Source organism: Brassica rapa, chromosome A09, assembly GCF_000309985.2.
Source record: "Brassica rapa cultivar Chiifu-401-42 chromosome A09, CAAS_Brap_v3.01, whole genome shotgun sequence".
Classification (NCBI taxonomy): domain Eukaryota; kingdom Viridiplantae; phylum Streptophyta; class Magnoliopsida; order Brassicales; family Brassicaceae; genus Brassica; species Brassica rapa.
The window spans coordinates 44,851,444-44,877,052 of record NC_024803.2 but is presented as its reverse complement, the minus strand read 5'-3'; the positions used below and the strand labels follow the sequence as shown (position 1 = coordinate 44,877,052).

General features: G+C 37.4%; 6 protein-coding genes and 1 pseudogene across 8 annotated transcripts; 1 reads left to right on the top strand and 6 right to left on the bottom strand.

Moving 5' to 3' along the window:
* Positions 1-844: 844 nt before the first annotated feature.
* Positions 845-3,086, bottom strand: LOC103843766 (silicon efflux transporter LSI2). The gene is made up of 3 exons (XM_009120538.3): positions 2,763-3,086; positions 1,351-2,637; positions 845-1,262 (listed from the first exon to the last, which is right to left on the bottom strand). Exons 2-3 carry the CDS (start codon positions 2,600-2,602, stop codon positions 1,006-1,008), a joined length of 1,509 nt encoding a protein of 502 aa, XP_009118786.2. The 5' UTR covers positions 2,603-2,637; positions 2,763-3,086; the 3' UTR covers positions 845-1,005.
* Positions 3,087-3,325: 239 nt separating this feature from the next.
* Positions 3,326-5,875, bottom strand: LOC103843764 (uncharacterized calcium-binding protein At1g02270). The gene is made up of 10 exons (XM_009120535.3): positions 5,703-5,875; positions 5,536-5,625; positions 5,342-5,446; positions 5,150-5,255; positions 4,633-4,856; positions 4,481-4,557; positions 4,281-4,389; positions 4,060-4,191; positions 3,764-3,970; positions 3,326-3,689 (listed from the first exon to the last, which is right to left on the bottom strand). Exons 1-10 carry the CDS (start codon positions 5,703-5,705, stop codon positions 3,462-3,464), a joined length of 1,281 nt encoding a protein of 426 aa, XP_009118783.1. The 5' UTR covers positions 5,706-5,875; the 3' UTR covers positions 3,326-3,461.
* Positions 5,876-6,120: 245 nt separating this feature from the next.
* LOC103843763 lies at positions 6,121-11,027 on the top strand. Of its 2 annotated transcripts, none has more exons than XR_004450999.1 (2): positions 6,121-8,379; positions 8,462-11,027. XR_004450999.1 is itself a non-coding variant. In XM_033279081.1 (2 exons), exons 1-2 carry the CDS (start codon positions 7,870-7,872, stop codon positions 8,624-8,626), a joined length of 675 nt encoding a protein of 224 aa, XP_033134972.1. In that variant the 5' UTR covers positions 7,647-7,869; the 3' UTR covers positions 8,627-11,027. The 2 variants fall into 2 exon arrangements, 1 of the variants encoding a protein (XP_033134972.1); XM_033279081.1 differs by having other exon boundaries at positions 7,647-8,379.
* Positions 10,936-12,784, bottom strand: LOC103843762 (translocase of chloroplast 33, chloroplastic). The gene is made up of 8 exons (XM_009120533.3): positions 12,606-12,784; positions 12,384-12,481; positions 12,200-12,307; positions 11,994-12,118; positions 11,622-11,886; positions 11,479-11,547; positions 11,237-11,398; positions 10,936-11,149 (listed from the first exon to the last, which is right to left on the bottom strand). Exons 2-8 carry the CDS (start codon positions 12,477-12,479, stop codon positions 11,081-11,083), a joined length of 894 nt encoding a protein of 297 aa, XP_009118781.1. The 5' UTR covers positions 12,480-12,481; positions 12,606-12,784; the 3' UTR covers positions 10,936-11,080.
* A 260-nt stretch (positions 12,785-13,044) lies between these two features.
* Positions 13,045-16,077, bottom strand: LOC103843759 (F-box/kelch-repeat protein At4g39560-like). Its single transcript, XM_033279088.1, has 2 exons — positions 14,407-16,077; positions 13,045-14,375 (listed from the first exon to the last, which is right to left on the bottom strand). The coding sequence occupies exons 1-2, from the start codon at positions 15,194-15,196 to the stop codon at positions 14,161-14,163; spliced, it is 1,005 nt and encodes a 334-aa protein (XP_033134979.1). The 5' UTR covers positions 15,197-16,077; the 3' UTR covers positions 13,045-14,160.
* Positions 16,078-16,304: 227 nt separating this feature from the next.
* Positions 16,305-17,455, bottom strand: LOC103843760 (annotated as a pseudogene).
* Positions 17,456-17,581: 126 nt separating this feature from the next.
* Positions 17,582-19,855, bottom strand: LOC103843761 (transcription factor HFR1). Of its 2 annotated transcripts, none has more exons than XM_009120530.3 (5): positions 19,701-19,855; positions 19,221-19,584; positions 18,974-19,102; positions 18,824-18,889; positions 17,582-18,081 (listed from the first exon to the last, which is right to left on the bottom strand). In XM_009120530.3, exons 1-5 carry the CDS (start codon positions 19,796-19,798, stop codon positions 17,800-17,802), a joined length of 939 nt encoding a protein of 312 aa, XP_009118778.1. In that variant the 5' UTR covers positions 19,799-19,855; the 3' UTR covers positions 17,582-17,799. The 2 variants fall into 2 exon arrangements, with proteins under 2 accessions (XP_009118778.1, XP_009118780.2); XM_009120532.2 differs by having other exon boundaries at positions 19,713-19,771.
* Between the last annotated feature and the right edge of the window lie 5,754 nt (positions 19,856-25,609).

The window sequence follows — 25,609 nt, the reverse complement described above, 5'->3', positions numbered from 1 at the left end:
AACAACGTTTTGATCGTAAACGTCGTTAATATACGTTTCCATCAACTAGCCCAAAGGAATATACTTGATCTTAAACAAAGGTTAAAATTTCAGTTTAAAAACCGGAGTTAATCATGACTCTAAAAATTTCTCTTCACACGTTGCTATCTTGATACATCTTTTGTCATATGTCTTTATCTAGATAAATTAACTATTTAATTTAAATGAAAACTGAGGTTGCGTTAATCCAACCCAAAAAAAAGATGTACGTCACTGAGTATACGTTGCACACGTTTTATAAGACAAATCAGATTATCCTGTTTGCCTCACAAACATAAGCTTTTATACCCCTAAAGACATATTTTAACTCGAAAATGTAATATGACTTTATTTTCTCAAAAACTTTTAATCCGATCTTTTTTTCTTAATTGGTCCATACCTTGAGTAAGTGAGGAATTACCTTTAAAAGAACTAAATAAATATTGTAAATCTGAAAATTAGTTGAAACAAATCTCCAAAACGTAAAAAACTAAAAAAATAAGTGAGGAATCGCCTTTTGGTTTACTTTTTTTTTGGCTCAACATCAAATTTCATTTCACACCAATATATTGGTACAAAACTTTTAGACCTCAACAGAGATTCTACCAAAGCTTTTATGTGGTAGAACCTTTTAGTTTACTAATGATCATATAATCATCTGTCTTTTTTCGGTTAGTGACTTTTGCTAGCTAGTTATATTTTTCTAGAGCTAGTTATATTTATTATTATGTTAATATTCTACAGTTAACTCACTATCCAAAAAGTACAAAAAAAAACATGAGAATTTGATATGAATATTGAAATTATTAGAAGCTCATTTTCCAAACGTGAAAAATAGTATGTAGTGTACCATTCATTCATCACTCATAATTACGATAACTATTTGTTTATTCTATTTTTAAAGATACAAATATAGATTATTTGCATAATTGACTTACAAAAAGTGTGTAAAGAAAAAAACAAAGCATGTAAAGAGTGAGTTGTCGATTACTTGATAAGGTAGAGACCAATGGCCGTAACGATGAGCGTTGAAGGTAAACCAAACTTCAAGTGTTTAGTGAAAGTGAGAGTGTATCCATGGCTCACTGCTCTACGAGCTTGCTCACACACTATCAAGTTAGCTGCTGAACCAAGCAACGTCAAGTTTCCAGCCACCGTACTAACCCACGCCAGCAACAACCACGCCTTCTTCTCCTCCTCCCCTGCCGCCGCTGATGCCGCTACTCTTGCTCCCAACAATAACACTGCACACAATTTAACAATTAAAATGAATTTTTCTATCTAGAGATATAATAAACACACACACAAAAAAAAACATGTTTGATGACACACCTGTTGGTACATTGGAGGCTACATTGGATAGGACAAGAATCACAAGTGCTAGCACCGCGGTTCCTTTAGCTTCATCGATATTCGCATACGGCTCCATGAGATCCCACAGAGCCGTAGGGATACCAGTTTTGTTGAATCCATCCACGGTTATAAACATCCCACAGAAGAAGATCAAAAGCGAATACGACACCTTCTCAAGAGAAGGCCTCGCGTCTTTAAAATCAAGAACAACAAGAGCTAAAGCCGCGGTGATCGCAGTCCAAGACATGTTCAAACCCATAAGCAGAGAAATTAACATCCCAAGCGTGATTAAATAAACACTTGACTTCCACAAAACTCTCCTCCACCTCTTGGTTTGAAACAACAACACATTGCTGTTGATGGTTGTAGGATAGCTCTCTCCTTGTGACTCAGCGTCAGCTTGGTGGTCTCTAGACGCACTGCTCTCACCAGAGGAAGCCCCTCTGTTCCTGAGAGTCTCGGGATCCGTTCTCCCGTTAGTTTCTTCCGATCTGAAAGAGCTTAGATGAGGTAACGTAGCTGGAGAGAATCGATGGGAGGTAACATCTTCTTCTTCAACAGCAACAACACCTTCAGAAACTTCATTCTCTTCCTCTTCTTTATGATCAGACAATAACCGCCAGTACATAGCGAGAAGCATCACAGCATTAACAATAATCCCAACGATCATCGCAGGAAACACTCCACGAAGAAACTCCCAGAACGAGATCTTGCTCTGAACAGCGATAACAAGATTCTGAGGATTCCCAATAGGAGTCGCTGAAGAACCAATATTAGCACTCGTGGCCAAAGCGAGCAGAAACGGGTGAGGAGGAAGATTCTTCTGCCTAGCGATCTTCAACACGAACTCGGTTAAGACCACACAACAAGTGTCGTTGGTGAAAAGAGCGCTGGAAACAGCGGAGACGAGGCACACGCGGCAGAGCAAGTCTTTGGGTCCTCTGCTTCTCCAAGAGAGCAGCGTCCCCAAGTACTTGAACATGTCGGCTCTCTCGAGGTAGATGCTAACGACCATGGTTCCGAAGAGGAGGCCGAGGATGGGGAGGTCGATGGCGGCGTAGGCTTGGTCGGGGGTGATGACTTGGAAGATGACCATGAGCATGGCGCCGAAGAGGGAGCCGGCGGTTCGACCGATTGGGAGGAACGGTACGGACGGGAAGACCGCTAGTATCCAGAAGATTGCGAAGGCTATTGAGCCTAGAACCAGTTTCACTACAGGCGCCATTGCCATGCTAAAACAATTGCGATTAGAGGAAATAATCGTCTCTGCAATCAATTTTAAAAGTCAAATTGATTTGGGTAATGAAACAACTTCTTCCATGGGAATAGTTTATAGACAAGTAGAAGCTTTTGTGAGAGAGATAAATTAAACAGAGAGGAACAGGAGTTACCTTTTATAGTTAAGACATTAAAGAAAGTCAGCTCTTTTCAGTTTGCTTTTTGAAACCCAAAAAGCTTTTTCTCTCTTGGGTTCTCTGTTCCAGATCTTCTTTGTTCACCAGTTTTCAAGAAGTTTAACAATGTTTTGACTCGTCTTTGCATTAGTAAAGTGTTTTTTATTATTATTCAGTCCACAAGATGACAACCAAATCGTCGTGTTAACGAGTCAACTATCACGACACTGTAATTAGTTGAATATTTTAAATGAATGTATCAACCCCTTATATAAAAGTTACTTTTTAAAAATTATTAACTTTTGGCCCATTTTTTTTAAAAAAAAAATTAATTTAACTCGATGTTGATTCAATCAAAAGACAAAATCTCTTTTCATTTGTCTGAAAACAAAGTGATGATATTACAGAAGTTCAAAATGATTTATCATTGATCTCAAGAACTGTACATTGGAAAACAAAGTAATGAAGTGTTTTTCTATTCAATCTACATAACATGACAACCAAATCGTCGTGTTAACGAGTAAATTATCACGATTACTGTAATTAGTTGAATATTTAAAGAGAAGGTATCAACTCCCTAATATAAAGTTCTTTTTTTTTATTATTATTTAACTCAATGTCGATTCAATCAAAAGCATAGTTGTCTGAAACAGAGTTATGCTATTACACAAAGTTCAAAATGATTTATCTCAACAACTATACAAAATTTTTACTAGAGATTATTTTGACCAGTGAGAATTGTACTGTCAGACAAGCGTGGTCGGAGAGACTGTAATCTTCCGGCCACAATCCTTTCTCTGTTTCTTGCGGAAACAAAACCGCTTTTTTCACTTTCAATCCAACTGCTTCTTCTTCCTTCTTACTCTCCATCACCCTCTCTTTGCACTTTTTAGACTGATCCACCGTCCTCATGTTCCAAGTTTTCTGACAATACATTAACCACATATATCAGAGTCTTCGAACTTAACATTTTTATTGGTTTGTGGCTTTCGTTTTACCTTAAGTTTTTCATAGTCGAAGACACCATTTCGAGCAAGATCAGCTCGAACCCATAGCTCTTTTGTCTCTTGGAAGCTAAGTCCATGTGGTATACCCATTAGATTTACCTTTTGAAGTTCTTGGCAGAAGCCAGAGTAAGTTAGATTTCCTCCAAGAATGGCAAATGCCTTATTGTCTTCAGCTATGGAAGCTTTCTGGAGTTGATACTGGAAACACCATCAAGAACATATCAAGAATTATACAAAAAGTGATTAACAATCTTTGTTTGTGGATATTTGCAATCAATCTCACTCACCTTGATAATGCTGAAAACAGCTTCCACCCAACTTGTTCTCAATGGTTTTCTTGAATTGCTCCTAGTAGGGTTACATAGCCATATGAAATCAACTCCGCATATGTTACCCCTGTGGTTTCTATGGCTAACCCACTGAAGAAATATAAGAAGTAAAACAGTTAAGGATGAACCAGGCTTTAATAACAATGATGATGGAGGAAAGTTGGTAGGAGATTTCTAACCTTATGAGCATCACTATCCGTATACTGATGAGCAACATCATATGATGATATGAACCCTTGGGATCTCAAGAATTTGTACACATGCCCACGCTTGCTTCCATTCCAGTCACTGAAATAAAATCAATAATTCAAAGTCTTTGAGTAGACTGTACTGGTGAGGACACAATTTCAATTACTCTTTTAAGACAAGAATCTCTCACCCGCAGAGAATAATGGGAATGTGGGTAAGTTTATTTTCCTTTTGGTAAGCTTCAAGATATTCGAGAATTTTGTAAACCTGTCAAGAGAGGCAGAGATTATCAAACCAAACAATCACAAAAAAAGAAGCAAAACGAAAAGAAAGAAGGCAAACCTGACGCAATCTTGCAATAGATAAAGTAGAATCATGTGGGAACAAGAGATGAGTGTTGACTATAAGAACTTCTTGCTGAACATCTTGTTTCCCATTAAAAGAAGGGAAGGGAACAAGCGATTTGACATGTAAGAGCTGAGCAACACGGTCTCCAAAATCGTTAAACAGCAGCTCCCGGTAATTTACAAGTTCAAAGTAGTCCTTATGGATGGCTGTTAAAAGACCTGTTAAGAAATAAATTCAATCACTCACAAATGAGACAAGAAAAGAGACCTAACTTTGATCGCAAGCAATCAGATAGATCACAAAATGTATCTTTAGATTGCCCCATCTACGTTCTCTCTAATCTACTGTTAACTGACGTCAAGCCTCTTAAGATTCTAATGACTTTGAAAAGAAATGTTAATTATACCTAGAACAATTTAGCAAGAACAGTATCTTTGTACTCATAAGTCCTAACCAGAGCGGGAAAATTGTTTAAATTAACAGCATGATAAAATGGAGAACCTTTACTTACCATCGCCACGACGGTTTGTTCTAGGCAACTGGAAAATATCGTAGCCTGCAGTGGCAAGGCGATCATGGTACATGTTCGCCAATTCTTCATTTGCAACCCAAACTTCCTAATGAACAGTCACAATTCTCTTTTAACCACATACAAAAGAGTCAACGTTGACTTTTTAGAAGATTTATATTATAATCTTATTACCTGTAGACAGATCACGGAAGAGCGTTGATGGAGTAACAACTCTAATATATCCTGGTTCCGAGTATACCAAAGGTCGCGAGAATGGCTCTCTCGATTGCTCTGATTCTGTACACACAACAAAACCAATGTCGTCTAGTGAGAAAATTTCGGAAAATCAAAAGACATGAGGAGGAAGAAGAAGGGAACAAACAAACCAGTTGGTCAACGCGTTTATAAATGGGAGCCAAGATATTGAAAGTGGTACACGATATACTCGTTGAAGAAGCTAAGCTCGAGTTCAGTCTCTGCACAATCACATCGGATCTCTCACAAGTCGGAACAATATAAAAACCATCAAAAACTTCAGTCGACAACGACTTACCATAACTGAAAGCGCTTTGTTGTGTCTGCCGGTAAAGGGATGATGAGAATCTGGACCGTTGATTGATGATGAGCCTCCCTCCTCCTCCTGTGATGCCTTTCTTTTCGAATTTTCAAGCTGATGGAGGCTTCAGATTTATATATTTTTCTTTTTGGCACGACTGATTTTTTTATCAAATTTATTTAAATTCATGACTTTATGTGAACCGTTTATTTTTCTATTTATTAAATACGTTATTAATGTATACCACATATAACACGGTTTTGTAAGGTCCATGAAGTTTCATTCACAATTGGGGAATTTAATGAAACAAACCCTCAACTATAATGCCATCCATTTTAAAACCTTCAAGTATTTTAAAATTGAAATAAATCCTTAACTTGAATCTGTTAGAAAACTTAACCCTCCGTTTGTTAAACGTTTTCTTTTCCTCTTTAACCCATTTAACTGAAATAAGAAAATAAAACACATCTATTAAATAATAGAAACAACAAGATTTTTATTAAAAACTACACAAAGTTTGGAGGTCATTAACGCACAACAATAAACCCTAAAATTTATAAAAAAGTTGAACGGGAGGTGGGCGATAGAGATAGAGATTGTTAACCTGATTGGAAGACCAGGGAACCGTACTCATCGATTCTCTGTGGTCAAAGATGATAAAGTAAATCAAATTCTTTTGTTGGTTGTTGTGTTTTCACATTATTTTGTCTTAACTTTACGAGTTTAGTGGTCATCTCACGTGAGTCACCACACTCTGTATGAGTCCATATTTCTTTTGCCTTTCTTTTAATGCTTCTAGAGTTTTAGTGGCCAAGAATCTTTGTCGTGTGTCACTTTTTTGATCAAAAGTTTAGTCTTTATCTTATAAGTATAACACATTTGTCAAGAACATTGACTTATACATAATTTATCTATGTTGATGCAGGACAAGTTTCTTTAGACTATATGTGGGTGGATACTGGACTTCAAACGGTTTATATATTGGTGGTGATATAAGATGATGTAAAGTAGAGTTTGAAAGTCCAAGTGTATCAATGCTAGTAGGTATGGTTCAGAATGAAGGTTTTGCAGATAATATGAGTAAATTTTCATATTTTCCATCAAGAGAAGATAATAGTCGGAAGGAATTGTGTGGGGATGCCGATGTTGCGGAAATGATTAAGTGCACTCATGAATTGGAAAGTATGAATCTGTATGTTGTTAGGGATGATGATCCATATCTGGAAGATGTGCTTGTTGGAGAAGAGGAAGAAGAAGAAGAACCTGATGATGAACCTACTGACTTTTACCGTGATGATTATGCTGAGACTGATGATTCAGATGATGATGGCAATCAAAGTTCTTTTTTTGTTGGTCAAGCATTTTTCTCCAAAGAAAGTTGCAAGAAAGCGATTGAGAAGTATGCTATCAAAGAGAAGGTCAATATCCGTTTTCAAAAATCTGAAAGTAAGAAATTAGCTGCAGCATGTGTACAAGATTGTTGTAGTTGGAGGATATATGCGTCAGTGAATAGCCGGTCTACTAATATGGTTGTGAGATCCTACATTTGCACTCACACTTGTTATCCAACAGGTGTAGTGAAATTATATAGTGCACCTAAGATAGCATCTGATTTTCTGAATGAGTTCAGGACTAATCAAAAGTTGAGTGCGGATCAGATGATGCAAAGGTTGCTAATCCAAGGTCTCCGGGTTCCAAAATCAAAATGCCAGAGTGCAAGACAAATCATGTTACACATAATTAGTGATGAATATGCTGAGCAGTTCACTAGGATGTTTGATTATGCAGAAGAGCTTCGTGAGTCAAATCCTGGTTCAACCGTTATATTAGGGACAAAGGATAAGGTTTTTGAAAAGTTCTACACATGCTTTGAAGCTCAAAAAAGTGGATGGAAAAGTGCATGTAGACGTGTAATTCATTTGGATGGAACGTTTCTTAAAGGACGGATGAAAGGACAACTCTTGACTGCTGTGGGAAGGACGGATGGAACGTTTCCACGTGCTTATCATTATTCTGTTTTTTTTCTTGTTGTAGAGCATTTTTTAATGATCTAACAAAGTCTGCTGCCGTAGAAAACAACCATAGCGAGTCCTATAACGCTGTGCTAAAAGATGCTCGACGGAAACCAGTGGTCGCATTGCTAGAGGACATAAGGAGACATGTTATGTCCAGTAACATGTTAAAAATTAAAGAGATGCATAATGCTACTGGGCTGATCACACCAAAGGCAAGAGCTGTGATGGAAAAGCGAAAAAAAAATCTTAAGTGGTGTCATCCCCTTCCTTCAGGAAGAGGATGGTATGAGGTGGATCATGGTAGAAATAAATATCGAGTGTATGTTCGAGGTGCTGTTTCTTGTACTTGCAGGGCATATGACGTGAGTGGCATACCATGTTGCCATATTATGTCTGCTATGTGGACTGAATATGGAGAAACAAAGCTACCAGAAACAGTTGTCTCTGATTGGTATTCAGTTGAGAAGTGGAAGCTTTGTTATAGTTCGTTGCTTCGTCCTGTGAACGGGATGCAATTGTGGAAAACTCACACTGATGTTGTAGTTATGCCTCCTCCGGACAGGATCATGCCAGGAAGACCAAAAAACAATGATAGAATCCGTGAGACAGCTGAAGTTCTTCCATCGCAAGCTACGTCTGCACATGAAAAAGTTCAAATGGTATCAGTTTTACTACAAATTTACTTTATTTTACATTGTTTATCTTTTATCATATATTTCTTTATTCTTATTGAACTTACAGACCTGCAGCAACTGTCAACAAGTTGGACATAATATACGGTCATGTAAGCGTGAAGCTGTGCCTAAACCAACTAAGAAACCTCGAGGAAGGCCGAGGAAAAAACAGAAGACAATGGCTGAAGAAAATGTCACCACTCAGCCAACACAATCTTCCATAATTTCTTAGAAGATAATTCCCGATTTATTTTTTTACGTTGGCTTTTTGTGAAGTTCATTTGCTTTGGTAAAACCAAGTTACACTACAATATCCTCTGTTTTTTTGGGCAAAATACAGTACTCTGTTTCTTTGGTAAAATAAGATGTGCTGCTTTTTTTGGTAAAATACAGTTCTCTGTTTTGGTGATAAATTTATGTTATCTGGATATATATTGCAAGCATCCAAAGTACGTGTGCCTTAGATAAATAAAAAAACTTGCTGTTTTTGTACTAATATAGATGTCTCGTTGTTTTTTCTAGTAAAATGATATATGGACAAAAAAATTGTTTAAGTTTTAACGTCTCTTTAGACGGAGGGTTATGTTTTCTAACAGATTCAAGTTAAGGATTTATTTCAGTTTTAAAATACTTGAGGGTTTTAAAATGGATGACATTATAGTTGAGGGTTTGTTTCATTAAATTCCCTCACAATTGCTATTAAATTTAAATTTTCCATGTAATTTCGTTCATCAATTACTATTAAGATTTTCCATGTAATTTCATTCATGACTGACTAAGCAAATTCTTCAAAAAATTCAATGATAGTAGCAATCTCTTATAAATATGTGTCTATTTTCGACTTGTGGATATATATATAGAATAAAATGATTGTGACTTCTCTATATATTTTTTTTGTAATAAACTAGTTTCTTATGTGTTGTGTTGCCGGTAAAATTGTTAATTTTAGTGAATTAAAAATAATATATCTAATTGATATTATTAATTTTTGTTTATTGATTCATGTTAATCCAATTTTAATTTAGATTATTAAGATGTATATATATTTTGATATATAATATGATTTCATAAAAAAAGAAAATTTTTGCAAAAAACCTTGATATTGAAAAAAAGATCTTCCTTTCAAAACATTATGTTAAGCAATATAATGTTATATATTTTCAAGATTAAAACATGTTTTCCTTATATCTATACATTTTCTTAGATGATTACAAAAATAATATAAAACCAGTTACCTTCAGTTGACTAAAAGTATTTTATGATTACTATTATTGAGATGATTCATTAGATTTTGCATATTAATTTTTCATTAAAACTATTATCCACACTTTCTTTACATGTTTATTAGAATAAAAAATAAAAATATACTATAAAAATTAAAAAAAAAATTACTTATATAACATAATTTTCAAAAACAAATCTTAAAAAATGATATTATTTTATTTTTAAAAAATATTTAAACCAAGATTTTAAAATACTTATTTATCATAAGCCTATGTTTATCAAATACTTTTAATAAAATAAAAGTATTATACTTAACCATATCAAAAAATATTTGTTTTTGCTTAATATTTATTTTTGGTTTTAATTAACTATTCTTTATATTTTAAATTCAACATTTACAAAAAAAAATACAAGCAAATCAAATTCATATGTTTAGTATTATTTAAAATAAATTTTAAAATATTATTGGTATATTTATTTAGTTATTTTCTATTTAATTTCAATATATATATATATGTTTTTAATATATTAAGGTATACATAGTTTTATTATTTAAGGTAACAAATTAACCTGAATTAAAATAAGAAACTATTCAAAATTTTATATGTTTAGATCAAAAAACGATTATAGTTGAATACAATTAATTATATGAAGTCTAATACATCTAAATAATAACTAAACTAACTAGATATTATATATTTAAAATTATCTGTGTAATTAATATAACAAATAATTTTAAAACTAAGTTTAGATCCGGTAATTTTAAGGTTGGGCGGGTTTGGACTGCCGGCTTCAGTCCTAATTGACATCTCTACTCTAATTTATTTAGAAAATATCTAATAAAACAATCAGCCATTACTAACTAATGGAAAACCCAAATATCTTTGGAGAGGAGTAAGATATTAATGATGAGAAATGAGAGTCATGCTTCTTGTCTCATGTCGGTGACCTTGACCCGGTTCCTACCAAAGCAACTTTTAATTCTTTAAACAAAACTGCCATGGGTCAAGTTGCTTAATCACGTCGTATAAAATTTATGTATCTTTTTTCTTTTGTCAACGCATAAATAAATATTAACGTTGGGTTAGAATCATTATTATTCTTTCTATAATAATTGTTTCTGTTGTTACACACGAATTATTGTTGTTGATAGTTAAACGATTTATAATTGAAAAAAAAATATAATAGTAAAGCTCATGACCAATCATAGTGCAAAAACCCATTTAGCAGTTAAATTTCATTGGGCTATAGCCCAGCACTCCTATTGAAGAGCCGGTCTTGACAAGCATGCTGTTTGGTTTAGTCGGAGACATTGGAAGAAGACAACAGATAACTTGACAATTTAAAGCAAAAACTCAGAGACAAAGAGGATGAAAAAGATTCGAACAGTAAGATAAAGCCGGAAACAAGAAAATGAAAAAAAGCCTTCTCTGTTTAGTTGGATCACAATAAAACAGAGCTCTTAAAGTGGCTTTCCACTTATCTTGACGTCACTTCTGATTGCTCCTTGGATCATCTTAACGACAAAGTACTACAAAAAGAAAGAAAAGAAAAGTTTATTTAGCAAAGTTGGACCAAGACAGTAGTGTCTAAAGTGGATGAAATGTGTTCTTTTTACCTGAGCGGCGATGATAAGAGGGATGAGTTTCTTTCCTTTATCATCAGAGTAAGATCCATCCACCATCTTCTTGTCTACATGAATCGCTTTCTTCTGATTCGTTGCTACATCCGTTATCGCCTTAACCAAGTTCGGGATCCACGCTTCACCATTTGGTAATGCCTAAACCAAGAGAGAAAGATCACATTAAGTAATTTTTGTAACACTCTCCAAATCAGTTCAGGTCAAGAGATTAAACAAACCTTTTCTTCCTTGTCATTCTTGCTGCATCTCCCACTGTTCTCCGCATACACAACCTCAATTGCAGAATCCTACAAGCAAGTAGAAGCATTATAACTCTGATTCTTTTCCCAAACATGGTAATAATACTGTAAAGCCATAATACCTCAAACTGTTGTTTCCCCATCTTGGAACCAGCGCGGATGGTTCTGAGGAGAGAATCTGATCTCTTGGAGGAAAAAGTTTCATAGGAAAGGTCATCGGGTGGGGAGAACTGAGCATGAGTCAGAACAAGTAACGTTTTGCACCAAATCTCTTTTCCAAAGGTTTGGGTGATGGCTTGAACAACTTGCCTATCTAGCTCATCCACTCTATACACATCCAGACGATCAACATACAGCAACACATCTATTGTTCTGTTCACAAGAAACCTGCCCCCAAAACCAAAGACAAAGTAAGAACCAAAACACACAAAGAATCACCAACACAGTGAACTTGTCATAGGAGGGAATTAAAAAGAGTACTAGTAGTGACTGACCCTTTGATTAACTCGAGGGCTTGGTGATTGACATAACCAGCTTCGACAAGGCCAGGGGTGTCAATAATGTTTATAGTGAAGCCTCCCATTGTTCTTGAAACCATCACTGGCCTCAAACCTTCCGCCTTACAATTTGAAAAAAACACCACACTTTCTTAATCTCTCAGCTTCAATTATTGCAAATTCAACTAAACTAAACACAGTACCTGGAAGGGACTGACACGGACGACTTGTTCACCAATAAGAGAGTTGACAGTGGATGATTTTCCCACACCGCCTTTGCCCATTACAACAACTGTCAATGAGTTCATATCCTGCAAAATTACACAACCCTTTAAAAAAAATTTTTAAAAAGTGCAAAGAAACAATTTTTTTAAGAAAAGAAGAAACCTTTTGCTTCAATTTGGTGAAGAATTCAATTAACCTTTCCTGGGTAGCTGCTGGAAATTGCTGAAACCCAACCCATTCGCGAACAAGCGACCCCATCACTTCTCCAGAACCAAAACAAAAAAAAAGTTAAAAGCTTTATATATAGCGCTAAAGCTTAAAGATTACGAAATCGAATAAACGTTGAAAGAGATAAAAAGCTTTAAAAGACTCGAAGGAAGGTACCGTTCGTTGTGTGAGGAGGTTTAGGAGAAGAAGAAGCCTCTTCTCAGGAAAGCGTTCTGGACAGAAAACAAACAATGTCCATGTGACCTTATCGGAAGTGGATTTTATTTATCTTTACTCCTCTATTTCTTCTATTATTTATTTTACTGCCGCATAACTTTAGAAAATGAACAAATGAACCCCATCGCTCCAAAACGAAAACAAACCGTTATAAACGAATTTGGAGTTTATATTAAACCATCTCGTCGTATTCTCGTCTCTCTCTGGCGATATGTACATGTACCACGTACCTAGCTAAAAAGGTTAAAAAAAAAAAAGAGTTGATAAACTTTTAGCATTAAGGTGGAACTAACCAATACAAAGAGACATGTTTTGCTTATTGTATACAAAGAGACATGCTTTGCTTCTTAGTCTTGCACAGCACCGGAGGTGAACTGAGGCCATGTAAGTAAGTCCTCATGGTAACAGAAACGAAACGTATTAGTAAAGTGCTTCTCTATCAAACTTTAGATCACATCATAGACTCTCTTGAAAAAACTTGTTCCGTTCCTCTAAAAACGTATTAGTAAAGTGCAAGCTCCATCACTTTGTTTAGTGCCTCTTAGCCACAGATTGCAAGAGCTTGTTCCTGTATAAACAACCTGGGATCTGTTGAGATCATCGTCTTCCATCTTCCTCTGAAGTTGTTTAGCCATTCTTCTGTTGATTGCTTATACAACATGACACTAGCTGGTTAAGTTGCTGTTCTTCTGCCTGCCTGCCGTTTTGCTCCAAAACTTTGATAACCTCCTTACACATATCTGATGAGTCATGCACCTCTTTTGTATATCATCAACAAAATCCTAAGTCCAGGATGTTTAATGAAGACAACTTATACCTCATATGGAACTCTCAAGTGTCGCTCAGTGATTATTGATGAAAGAAATATCAAAAGCTTTTCACCACTTGTCCTTGTTCAGATCAAGAATGTGATTTTAACTGCAGCAATTGGAGTTTAAGACAGATCAAAACTTTATGGAACACAAGAGTAGAAGACAAAAACAAAAACAAAAACAAAAATTGAGTTTAGATGGAAACAGAATGACAGTTTCCCCAATGTCTTGCATCATCAATGTCTAGTGTTATGGCAGGGCTTGTGTTCCAACTTACTTACCGGAAGATGATGTCCACTGAGTCCAAAGTTGTGAAGCTATCTTCGGGCAAAGCGCACATAGGATCTTCACTCAATGTTAGGACAAATAGTAACTAATCACAGAAACACAAATCAGCAACATGTTGCAATATTATTATTCTATGTTTTCTTCATAAACTTTGACTCAAGATTAAAAGCTTTCTGACTGAATTCCAAATTATATAAAATGACACGAACAGGAGATACATAAAATAAAGTTTTGGAAAAAAAAACAAAAGGCTTGAGGATATATTCAGAGATAGAGAGAATCAGCAAATAACAAGTTAAGGCCAGTGTATGATGAGTCTGAGAGGACAGCACCGGACCACTCAATGTTCCCCCAAACCTCCCATACCTCCTCCTCCTCGCCTTCCTCGCGTCTTGTCATTTTGAGGGTAATCTCGGCATACCAAAGCTCCAAAATCTGATCAGAACCTTGGGCTTCCCAGAAGATGGCCATCCTCTGGACAGAGAAGGCGCAGAGTTTGATAATGTGTTGCTGCTGCAGCTCTTCCAAACCCTTGACTTCCTTCCAACCAAACTCACGCGGCAAACGCCACAGTATTCTCCCGCCGACACCACGGCAGAAAAACGTCTGATCAAACAAACGCCAATCGTTTTTATCATCCGGGTTAGTCTCTTTTTCTCCCTCTGCGCAAAACATACTTTTGCTTGTCAAGAAAACAAAGATTTCACCATCCTCATCCACCGCGTAGACATGCTTCTCGTCCATCACCATACTCTCTTTGATTTTGAGGGGCATCTTGGGCGTAGACACAGACAACAACTCCCACGTTCCGGTTTCGATATCATATACCTCTACGCAGTTGGAGGAATCAGCCACATCCCAGCACCCTCCAAACACGTATATCTTCTTCTTCTTCTTATTCTCCCCGTCCTCTATCAAACTTGCCGATGCTCCGCTTCGAGCCATCTTCATAGGCGTGATGCGGTACACTGTGTGCTCGATACAATTCAGAAACGTGACTTCCGATGTTGGTTTGCCGTTGATGAGTCCACCGATAGTATAGATCCCCAAATCCATCTTCACGAAACATGATCCTGTTACTGGGGTCGCCGGATACAAGTTCAAATTGATACGTTTCAGCCGACGTTGCATGGGGTGGAGGACGAACCAACATGGGCTTGGGTCGGGATGCATGTGCATAAATACGTACAAGTATGGGTCCACGTTACCCATCCGATACCTCAAGGCCCAGAATCTAGTCGACACTGCGTAAAACCGGTGTCTCCTGGAGACCATAGCTAAGGCCACGAGGTCCAATCTCGACACCTGAGCCAGGCAGTCCACAAACACATCATCTGGCAGCGACCACAGCCCACACACCTTCTTCGTCTCATTCTTCCTCGTCTTCAATGCCAATCGACTACATCCCTGAATCGTACATCTTCCTTTCATTGATTTGATTACCGGATTTCCCTTCTAGCGCTAGGCTTTCTGTGATGTGAGAGAGGATCCAGACACAAACCTGATTAGAACCACGACTGATTGTGTTTTCAATTTATTTATTTATATATGCCATTGACGTCTGAAAGAAAAGGAAACAAAAAAAATACTGCTGAAATAAAAGGAAAGAACATTGAATCATTGGATTGAATGGATGAACCAAGCGGTTTAGGACGGTTCAATTACAAATCTAATTTCAACCCAAAAATAATTATTTATAGATATGCGTTTCATTATTTAAATGTGTTTTATTTAAATGTTGCATGAAAATAAGCCAACCATATGTAGTTCATGATAGGATTTAGTTAAGAAAAAACTAAAAGAAGTTTCTTATATTACCGTAAAACATCATTTTAAGAGATCCGCATTAATCATGTTTTAAAAATTTAAGAACCGGCGAATAAAACAAAACGAATTGTTGTCATGGGCCTTATTAGTTAGCCCTTTATACATTTTCAGTCCATCTTAGGTTTTGGTCCAATCGTAAACTTAAACTTATAAAGTCATAACTAAAATAAACTTCAAAATATCTCCATTGATCAAAATTAAAAATAAAAGAAATATACTCCTTCCGTTTTTTAATATAAGTCGTTTTAAAGCTATGCACATAAATTAAGAAAATCATTAATTTATTATATTTTCAAAAAAAACATCATTAATTATTTACCTAACCACAATTCAACCAATAGAAAAATAGAAGATATATTATCACTGGTCAGACAATATTAATTATTAATAAATGTTACATAGAAAACCGAAAACGACATATAAGTTGGAACAAAAAGATTTCTCTAAAACGACTTATATTAAATAACGGAGGGAGTAGAAAAGAGTCTAAAACTAATAACCGCAAGAACTGGATGTGAAACTAGCTCCGTATGTTTATCAATCAATTGTCAATTGTCATTTTATAATTTAAATACAAAACTATTTTAAATTAAAAAATTACAACTTTCTTTATTAATAAAAATCTTAATTTAGCATCCTAACGCTCTTATAATTATTAAGGGAGTGAAGGGTATATATTATGAATCACAAACCTAAACCTCAGAAGTACTCATACATGATGATTCATTTATTTAATATTATGTATAAAAAAATAAATTATCTTTTGCAAACCCATACAAATCAGATAATTACAGTAATAGATTATTTTTAGTTACCATACCATTAATGAAAAACCTTGATAGGTTTCTCATCATAAACGTGACGATATTATCATTTAAATGATTTCTTCGTAGCAAGCATATCCTTAATCTTATCAACCATCTTAGACCCCAACTGAAAAGTCTTTGTCAACACATCTTCCGGCAAAGCAGGTTCCGCCGCAAAAAGCATCGCTGCAACAGAAACCGTTCCTGGTAGCTGACTATTAAACGCCGACAAAACCGATGCTGGAGATTTGCCATTATTTTTCTGAAAATGCACAAGCCCTCTTGGAAAAACAAAAAATGGTTTTTGAGAAAAGCTTGTTTGCCGTCGTGATAAACCCAACTTCGAGCTCTCCTTCAGTGGTGCGTGGGTGAGTGTGAGGTGGGTTCAAACCACCCGGCGCATAGTCTATCCGTGCTAAAGAGACGGAAAGAGTGTTTAGCCCTGGGATCTTCTCCATGTTCCGTAACGGCGGAGCCAATCGTGGAGTTTAATTTATGACTGCGGGTTTTGAAATTCCGGCAACTAAGAAGTCGGACGACGTGATGTTTGACGTTTCTTTGCATGGAAATCCATTCAACTTGGTTCCTGTGATGCGCACATTGTGCCATTTATCATATCACAAGGCATATTTGTTTATCTGATGTAATTATTAATCATTCACTAAATCCCTGATTTTAATATATTGTCATTAAATATGTAATTAACTTACAACCTTGTTGATTCAGTCATCTTTACGAAATTAACTGTATTTTGATATAAAATCTACTCGGGTCTCTATTTATGAATTACTTGTTCTTCCTAAACGATACGAGTTTTAAATTATGTTACTTTATTTTTGAGATACCATTAAAACTGGTATGCTAAATTAAATATCTTAATAGAAGTAAGTAATATTTTTACCATGGGAAAAAAAAAAATTACCATGGGATTTATCAGCAACGCAGAGATCTTGAAGAGCATCAGGATCGTATGCACGAATCGAACTGATAATATAAGAGAATCCGATGGTAATAATTATCCGTGAATTCATCATGGCTAAAAAATGTGACGTAATTATATGAGTATTGTTTAGTTTTGAGAAAAGAAGCTACAGGTTCTTGATATTATGGGATCACTAGATTTTTGTTTTGGTGTTTTTATAGAACTTAATTAGACCAGTCTTGTTGATCGACAAGACATTGCTTGAGAAAAACAAAACAATTTATTTGTCTTTACCAAACTATGAATGTACATCAAAGCTAAGTAGGTAAAACTATAGTTTTCTAACATGTCTTTCACTACAACCAATTCTTATTTTAAACGACGCGATATTTATTTACGTATATTTTATCTTTAATCAATGAGCATTTCATACAAACTTTTCTCCAACTTACATATATCATAGTCTACCTCCCATCGTATTAGAAGAAAAAATCACTTGGGAAACAAGGAACCAAACCACAAAGACATTGAGGAGAAGAAGCTGGTGTAGGAAAGAGAGATTGGTTAGATGAGTGTGGGAATGAAAGATGACTAAACGGTGGCGACGGCCAATTTGACCCCGCGATTAACGGTGAAAGGGTTGTTTGTTTGGCCGGGTTTAGGCCGTGAGCAATACCCATCGCCCTCAAAAGGTGGTTGTGCATTCCAAAGTTTAATGTCGCCTGAGGAATATATGGATTCATTCCCATTATTGACATCACCTGCAATTACAACATTATTTTACAAATTAGTTTTAGAAAGGGTTTTATTTTACAAATTAGTTTCTGATGTCTAATATAAAATACATATATAAGCATAAACGCGCAGCTCTATATATATGATAATTTTATGTTTATATATACAAAACAAAGAGATTCAAAAATTAATCATAACTATACAGTATTCCCTATTTCTCTATTGAGTTTTGTTGATATGAGAGAAATGCTCTCAATTTAAATAAATAAAAACGTTTATATGTTAATTATACGCTCTTCAAAATTATTTGTAATTTGAACAATGAACAATTTTTTTTTTAATTTGAAAGCAAACACAATATATGTGATACCAAAAAACTACAATATAATTAATTTTAAATTAATCGTGTATAGTAGATCATTTAAACATTATATCATCTAAACGACCATCTAAAATGTATAATTAATTGACCCGTCTATACTGTCAATCCTACTGTAACAACAGCTTTTCAGTGATAAGACATAAAAAGTAGTTACATATGTTTCACCAATTAAAAACAACTTGATATCAAATACAACTATATAATTCTCATAAACCTGAGATCAAATAACAAGAACAATTACTATCAAAAGAGCTAAAATCGCAAACTCTCAGGCCTCATCAATCCTTTTTGACACCCAACTATGTTTAGAACAACCAGCAACTATATGTAGAGATATAGGTACTATATATAACCATACATATATTAAATAAAATTAAAATATGGACCTGGAGTTGAAGTTGAAGATTTTTCATATACTCAATGGTCTTGTCGAGAACCGAAACCTTATCCGTCTGAAAATCGAAAAAAAAACACTGTCGGTCATTAGAAACCGGAACTTTAAGGCAAGATTGCTTAACATATGGAACTATACCAACCTTGTGACAGTTAGGAACAAGCTGCTGCAGAGTACGCATCTTGTTACTCATCATATCATCTCTTATTCTTCTCTTTGAACTTTTTCTTATCACTAAAGGAACCTTTCTTGAAAAATCCCCTGACTCATCCTACACAGAAATCCGCAGAGGCAAAAGAAGTTAAAACAAAAACTGTCAAAATGAAGAATATACAAAAACATCAAGGTCTCAGGTTACAATTACATATGTCAAATATATGTCGACTTACATCACTTAAAATCTGAACACGACGCCGTTTCGGCTTCGCATGCTTGTTTCTCAAAAAACGTCGATTATATGAACTATCTGAATAATCCTTGATATGAAGATGATGATCACCGGTTTCAGAATGTTCATCAGGGACAACCAACGTCAAATCTTTCTTGGAGTTTTCTTCTTCTTTACGAATCTCTGGAACAATTTGAAGATGAAAATCTGCTTGATCATAATAAAAGTAGTCGTCGCTCCATTTTAAGCCGTTGGTTATACGATCTTCACCACTTCTTGCTCTTACTGATATATCTTGATCTTTCAAAGCAAGTGATTCGACATCGTTTGTCCATTCCAGTCCCATTAAATCTTGATTATTCAACCTGAAAATAAATAGTAAATTATTAGGGTTTACGAGATTAACGAAAAAGAAAACGGATCACTGAACTGTAAGACAAGAAACCTAAACTATGAACTCTGCCTTTTTAAGTATACGTACATGTTAACAAACCAAAGAGATAGAGGAGATAGAGGATTTGAGAAAATTATTCTATGGGGGAGGGGGCTCAAGATTTGTCCGAGAAAATGGAATCCCATTTCATTTTATATAAGAACATTCGGTGCCGGATGGTACAGTTGTCAGCAAATTTAGTGGCCCACTAGTTTTACGCCACGTTTCGTATCAAATAATCGATTTTTTTTGTTGTTGTTTCGTCGTAAACATAAACATAATAAATCGTAAGTCATTTTTATCAAACTAAAAGTCAACGACTATTTAGAGCATGATTAATGAAAAATACTTAGGTAAAGTTTTTATCGAAATATAAGAGACAAATTTTTATATTCCTAAAAACATCACTTTAATAATTTTAATTAATCATGCTCTTAGATGCTAAACGGTTCCTAAAAAAAGTTTGAACCAAAACTATTCGTCACAAAAGATGACGAGAGAATTATTAACAAAAATACTTGTATAAATTAATTAACTGATGGATCCATGTTATTATATGTATGTCTTTGTGGTATAAGTGTTTATGATATTTCAGTATAATAAGAAATCTCTTAGGACAATTCAATATCATCGGACATTGCAGAGTTATGATACTAGGGACGCTTATCCTCCCAAACACTATGTTCGATTATTTCAGCTAATCTATTATAGAGGAAAAGCAAAAATAAACAATAATTTTAGGGTTTTATCCAGAAACCCACGTGGGTTGTGGCCCTAGATCTATATACTACTATAACGAATACGTTTCTTGTCTTCGGTAACCCCACGACACATTTAATGGAATTTTATTGTCACGTCACCATCACCCATACACCGAGCAGGTGCGATGGTCCAGGTTATTATTGATGCCTAGTAAAACATGTACTTCAAAACCATCGCTCTCTATGGGATAAGTTTTAGTGAAATTTGTTGCTGAAAACGATAAAAACTCCAGTACTTAGAAAATATTTTCTCCAACAGAAATCATAATAAAACTACTCTTTAACAAACCAGCAAGATTTTTTTTGTATGGGGGTAAGTTAGCGAATGAATTATTGAAGCAAAATACTATTGTTATGTTTAAAGAATGTTAGATAAGTATTTATGTACCTCGCTTTGAATCAAATGGGCCTGAAAACCCTAAAGGAGAGGAAGAAAATGCGTGTCGTTCACGTGAAACCTCGTGATGGACATGCTTGTATGTCTGACACTCGGTGCTTTCGGTTTTGTTGGTGTCTTAGCGATCGACGAAGCAAAACCTCAGCCACTCCATCGTTTCCATCTCCCAAAAAAGACAACGACCTTTCGGAGTATATAAGTTCTAATCTACAGTACGCAGTTCTTTTTTTTTTTTTGATCAACCAATTGATTAATTAAGGGGAAAACGTTTATGGCCTAAGGCCCAAGTACAAGGAAAGAGAGGCTTTAGCTAATGAATCTGCTGATTCATTAAAAGCCCGAGAAATGAACACAAAACGACAAAAGGCGAAAGGTGAAGTCGGAGGAGATGCCAGAGAGTCGACGTCCGAAAGAACTCCAAAGAGGTCCGAAGGTCTTCTTCCCGTGGTGATTGCTCTTACGAGCTCTTGAGAGTCTGTTCTGAGACAGATTTTGGTGAGGTTGAGGGTGGCAGCATGGATCAGCGCTTCCCTGACTGCTAGTGTCTCTGCCATCAAGGCAGATGAAACGTGATGTTGAGCGCTTGATCCTCTGGTAAGCTCGTGACCATTTTCGTCTGTGAAGATCCATCCTAATCCTGCGGCTTTTGTGTCTGATTTCCATGCTGCGTCTGTGTTACAGAAGATCGTCATTGGTGGCGTCTCCGCTGCATGTCTTTGGGTGGTCGACGGGGAAGGGGTCGGGCGGTTACACGGCTGAGCCACTTCCCATTCCTTTGAAGCTCTGATTGCTTTCAAGACAACTTCCTGTGGAGAGATTGTTCGATTCTCAAACGTCCGTAGATTTCTCGCTGTCCAGAGATTCCAACAGATCCAAGGGAACAGGTTGGTAGTAACTCCCATGGGAGGAAGATTGATCCAGTTGAATGAGGCTCGGAGAGTATCCTTAAAGGTCATTAGATCTCCCGCTTCCCTGGGAGTCGACCATAGGCCAAAGGTCCAGACTTTCTTTGCGAAAGCACAGTGGAATAGGATGTGGTCTATAGTCTCAACTTCACCGCATCTTGGACAACTCGTGTTGACTAGTAGGCCCCTAGTTTGTAGATTTGCACCAGTAGGGAGGGAGTTAGTGGCAATCTTCCATAAGAAGAACCTGAGCTTAGGTAGTAGAGGGGGGTTCCAGATATGTTTTTTCCAGCTCCACATGTTGTCTTCCTCCAATAGTGATGTCGATTGGAAATCCAAGCTATGGATCGCATAATAGCCCGTCTTGACCGTGTACTCTCCCGTCTTCTGTAACGGCCAGATATACGAGTCTCCAGTCCCCAGTACGCTTGGTTTGATGTTGAGAATGTGATCCTCTAGTTCCGGTAAGAGTTGTCTGATGCGCCCTGTGTTCCATTCCTTGGTTTCTCTTGTGAGAATGTCCGCAACCATAAGGTCCTTTTCTTGTAACGGTACAGGTCCTATAGGTCGAAGATTTGATATCGGGTCAATCCAGGAGTCTGCCCAGAGGTTGGTAGTCTCGCCATTACCAATTGCTCTGCCAAGATGTCGTAGGAGTAGGTCCCTGCCTGTAAGGATCCCCCTCCAGCCATGTGAGATAGCTGATCCTGCTATGACTTTCGTGAAGGTAGTTTTGTAGCAGTACTTACTCAATAGTACCTTTGCCAGTAGACTATCTGGTTTAGTTAAAATTCTCCATGCGATCTTTGCTAGCAGGGCCTCGTTAAAAGCTTGGACATCACGAAAACCCAGTCCTCCAAGACTTTTAGGGTGTGTTAGGGATTCCCACGACTTCCAGCATATCTTCTTCTCCCCGTCTTTATCATCCCACCAAAAACGGGTAAGTATTGTCTGAATTTGTTTACAAAGACTAACAGGGAGCAAGAAGCTTGACATAGCGAAGTTCGGTTTGGCAGACAGGACTGATTGTATCATAGTAGCTTTCCCGGCGGTGGAGAGAAATTGAGTGGACCAGCTGGCCGCTTTCTGTCTCATACTGTCCACGATGGATGCAAAAAGATCTTTTTTCCTTCTACCAAAATGCTCCGGGAGACCCAGGTACTTCCCTACTCCCCCCTCCTTATCAATACCCAATTTTTCTTTCACTCTTGATCTGATCTCAGCTGGTGTTTTACTAGAGAAAGAGATAGAGGATTTTTGAGCATTGATCATTTGGCCTGATGCTTTTTCATAGCTCTGGAGTATCTCTACCAGTGTTGTGCAAGAGAGAGGGTCTGTCTTGGTGAATATCATAGTGTCATCAGCAAATAAAAGATGGTTAACCTTCGGACCATACCGCGACACTCGAACACCTGGTAAAGTACCATTTTCTTGTGCTGTTCTGCAGAGGCCTGAGAGCACCTCTGCACAGATGATGAAGATATAGGGGGATAGAGGGTCCCCCTGGCGAATCCCTCTCTGTGGGTGCACCTCTCCCACCACTTCGTTATTCAGTAGGAAGGAGTAAGAGACTGTAGAAATGCATTCCATCATCCAGTTTACGAAGGTATCGTTGAATCCCAGTCTTTCCAATACAGCTCTTATAAATGACCATTCAAGCCTATCATAAGCCTTACTAATATCTGTTTTGACTGCCATTGAACAGTGAATGGTTGCTCCTGAGGCTTTCAGATAGTGTAGCATTTCATGCGTGATGAGGACGTTGTCCTGTATTGCTCGATCAGGTACAAAGGCTGATTGATTTGCTGAAACAATGTCATGTAGAACCGGTTTGAGTCTGATAGATAGGATCTTGGAAATGGTTTTGTAGTAGACGTTACATAGGGCGATGGGTCGGTAATCAGAGACTTGTTTAGGACTTTGTATCTTCGGGATCAGTCTGATGTGGGTAGAGTTTATAGAATAAGGTAAAGCCCCTGAGATAAAGAAGCCTTGAATTTCCTTTGTGATTGCAGGGCCCACAACATCCCAATTTGACTGGAAGAAGCTTGCCGAAAACCCATCTGGCCCTGGAGCTTTGTCGGGATGAATTGCAAACATTGCCTCACGAATCTCCAGCGCTGAGGGAGTAGTTGTGAGACTTTCATTGGTCTCCAGGGTAATGCACGGTGTTATAGCCTTATTAACGATGTCCACCGCAGCAGGATCAGAGGAGGTGAAGATCTTTCTAAAGTATTCAGCAATTACTTTGCCAATCTCATCCTCCTCGAAAATTGGGTTTCCTGAGGTATCTTCAATCACCGAGATCCTATTTCTAGCTCTGCGACCTTTAGTTGCAGCGTGGAAGAACCCCGTATTTCTGTCGCCAAGGGAGAGCCAGAGCTGTCTGCTCCGTTGCTTCCAGAACTCTTCCTCCGCCTTGTAGGCCTGAAGGAGGTCGCGGTTGATTAGGGAGATGTAAGAGTCATCAACGATAGTTGCTGTCATTGCTTGATCCAGAGATTCTTTCAGCTCCACAATTCTCTTCTGGCTATTGACATAGGATTTTTTGCTCCAGGTTGCTATCGCGTGTCTGCATCTGCTAATTCTTTCTGCAACGGTAAGGTGAGCTCCTGACGTCCACGTGGCATCTACAAGCAATTTGATCTCAGGGTTATCTCGTAATCTCCTGTCGTATCTGAACAGGCGTGAGGTCTTCTTTTTCTTTGAATCAAAGGTAGAGAGTACAGGTCTGTGGTCGGAACCTTCGAACTGGAGGTAGTGTGATCTCCCATTCGGGAACATATCTGACCAGGCGCTATTGGCCATCGCTCTGTCTAGTCTGCAGTGCACTAGGTGGGTACTTCTTCTGCCTCTCCAAGACAGGAAATTCCCAGTGTGTTTGATGTCGAAAAGGTCGCATGAGGACAAGAAGGTTCGAAAAGCACTGAAAGAGCTTTCAGGTCTTTCTCTCCCTCCTGATTTTTCTGAGTTGTCTGTAATCTCGTTAAAATCTCCAGTTAGATACCATGCACCATTCCTATTCAGGGAGATGTCAGATAAGAGATTCCAGACGCCTTGACGATGTTGGATTTCCGGAGCCCCATACACAAAAGTACTGAAGAAAGCAGCCCCCTTAAAGGAAACTGAAGTGTCTATGTAGTGTGGTGTGGATGTTAGGACCTGTAGATTTACATCACTCCTCCATAGCAGCGCTAGACCCCCGCCGCGAGTATCTGAAGGTGGGACTAGAAAATGGCCATCCATTTGTAGTGGTTCTAACTCTTTCAACACAAACTCATCTAAATTTTTTGTTTCAGAGAGAAACACAATATCAGGGGAACTTGTCTTATTCATGTTGATGAGCCTTTGGACTGTTTGTGGGTTCCCCAATCCACAACAGTTCCAGCTCAATACCACTAAGGAAGAGGAGGAGGGCGGGTGTGAAAACCCGACGACGTCCCTACAGGAGCTGGTGGTCCAGTTTGTCTCGAGCCTGAGGCCGCGTCTCTCCTTCTTTGCGTCGTTTGGATTGGTGAGGCATGGGGGAACCCGTGACTGCTCGCATTACTGCGGGTCGCAGCTATGTTCTGTTTCCTCAGGTTTGTGCCAGTGAAAACTCGCGGACTAGCAGATGTTCGTCTTGACGTCCCCACCCTGTTCTGATGCCTTTTGGAGGTCACCGGTGTAGCCACGACACGGTCATGGAGTGCATCCTCATCCTGTGCATTGTTATCAGGTTGGGTGTTGGATTGGAGGTCTATCAGGAGCGGTCTGTCAATTCTCTGTGCTTCAACGCTCCTAGTAGCTGCCTCAATGATTCCTGCAGCAGTAGCTTCCATCAGTCCCTCCTCTTCACTGCGGAGTACTCTTTGGCGTCTTGCTGCCGATTCAGTTGGATCCGCCACACTTGTA

What these genes read in the sequence shown, in the direction of transcription:
- LOC103843761 (XM_009120530.3), bottom strand. Translation starts at nt 19,798, where the DNA reads ATGGGATTCCATTTTCTCGGACAAATCTTGAGCCCCCTCCCCCATAGA. An exon ending in TTGTTCCTAACTGTCACAAG is followed by an intron (nt 18,890 to 18,973) that starts GTTGGTATAGTT and finishes TTCGATTTTCAG; the next exon opens with ACGGATAAGGTTTCGGTTCT. An exon ending in ATCTTCAACTTCAACTCCAG is followed by an intron (nt 18,082 to 18,823) that starts GTCCATATTTTA and finishes TTGTAATTGCAG; the next exon opens with GTGATGTCAATAATGGGAAT.
- LOC103843759 (XM_033279088.1), bottom strand. Translation starts at nt 15,196, where the DNA reads ATGAAAGGAAGATGTACGATTCAGGGATGTAGTCGATTGGCATTGAAG. An exon ending in GGGAGAAAAAGAGACTAACC is followed by an intron (nt 14,376 to 14,406) that starts CGGATGATAAAA and finishes GCGTTTGTTTGA; the next exon opens with TCAGACGTTTTTCTGCCGTG.
- LOC103843764 (XM_009120535.3), bottom strand. An exon ending in ATAAACGCGTTGACCAACTG is followed by an intron (nt 5,447 to 5,535) that starts GTTTGTTTGTTC and finishes TTGTGTGTACAG; the next exon opens with AATCAGAGCAATCGAGAGAG. An exon ending in ATTCCCATTATTCTCTGCGG is followed by an intron (nt 4,390 to 4,480) that starts GTGAGAGATTCT and finishes ATTTTATTTCAG; the next exon opens with TGACTGGAATGGAAGCAAGC.
- LOC103843766 (XM_009120538.3), bottom strand. Translation starts at nt 2,602, where the DNA reads ATGGCAATGGCGCCTGTAGTGAAACTGGTTCTAGGCTCAATAGCCTTC. An exon ending in AGCCTCCAATGTACCAACAG is followed by an intron (nt 1,263 to 1,350) that starts GTGTGTCATCAA and finishes AATTGTGTGCAG; the next exon opens with TGTTATTGTTGGGAGCAAGA.
- LOC103843763 (XM_033279081.1), top strand. Translation starts at nt 7,870, where the DNA reads ATGTCCAGTAACATGTTAAAAATTAAAGAGATGCATAATGCTACTGGG. An exon ending in CACATGAAAAAGTTCAAATG is followed by an intron (nt 8,380 to 8,461) that starts GTATCAGTTTTA and finishes TTGAACTTACAG; the next exon opens with ACCTGCAGCAACTGTCAACA.
- LOC103843762 (XM_009120533.3), bottom strand. Translation starts at nt 12,479, where the DNA reads ATGGGGTCGCTTGTTCGCGAATGGGTTGGGTTTCAGCAATTTCCAGCA. An exon ending in TCACCAAATTGAAGCAAAAG is followed by an intron (nt 12,308 to 12,383) that starts GTTTCTTCTTTT and finishes GTAATTTTGCAG; the next exon opens with GATATGAACTCATTGACAGT. An exon ending in CTCTTATCATCGCCGCTCAG is followed by an intron (nt 11,150 to 11,236) that starts GTAAAAAGAACA and finishes TTCTTTTTGTAG; the next exon opens with TACTTTGTCGTTAAGATGAT.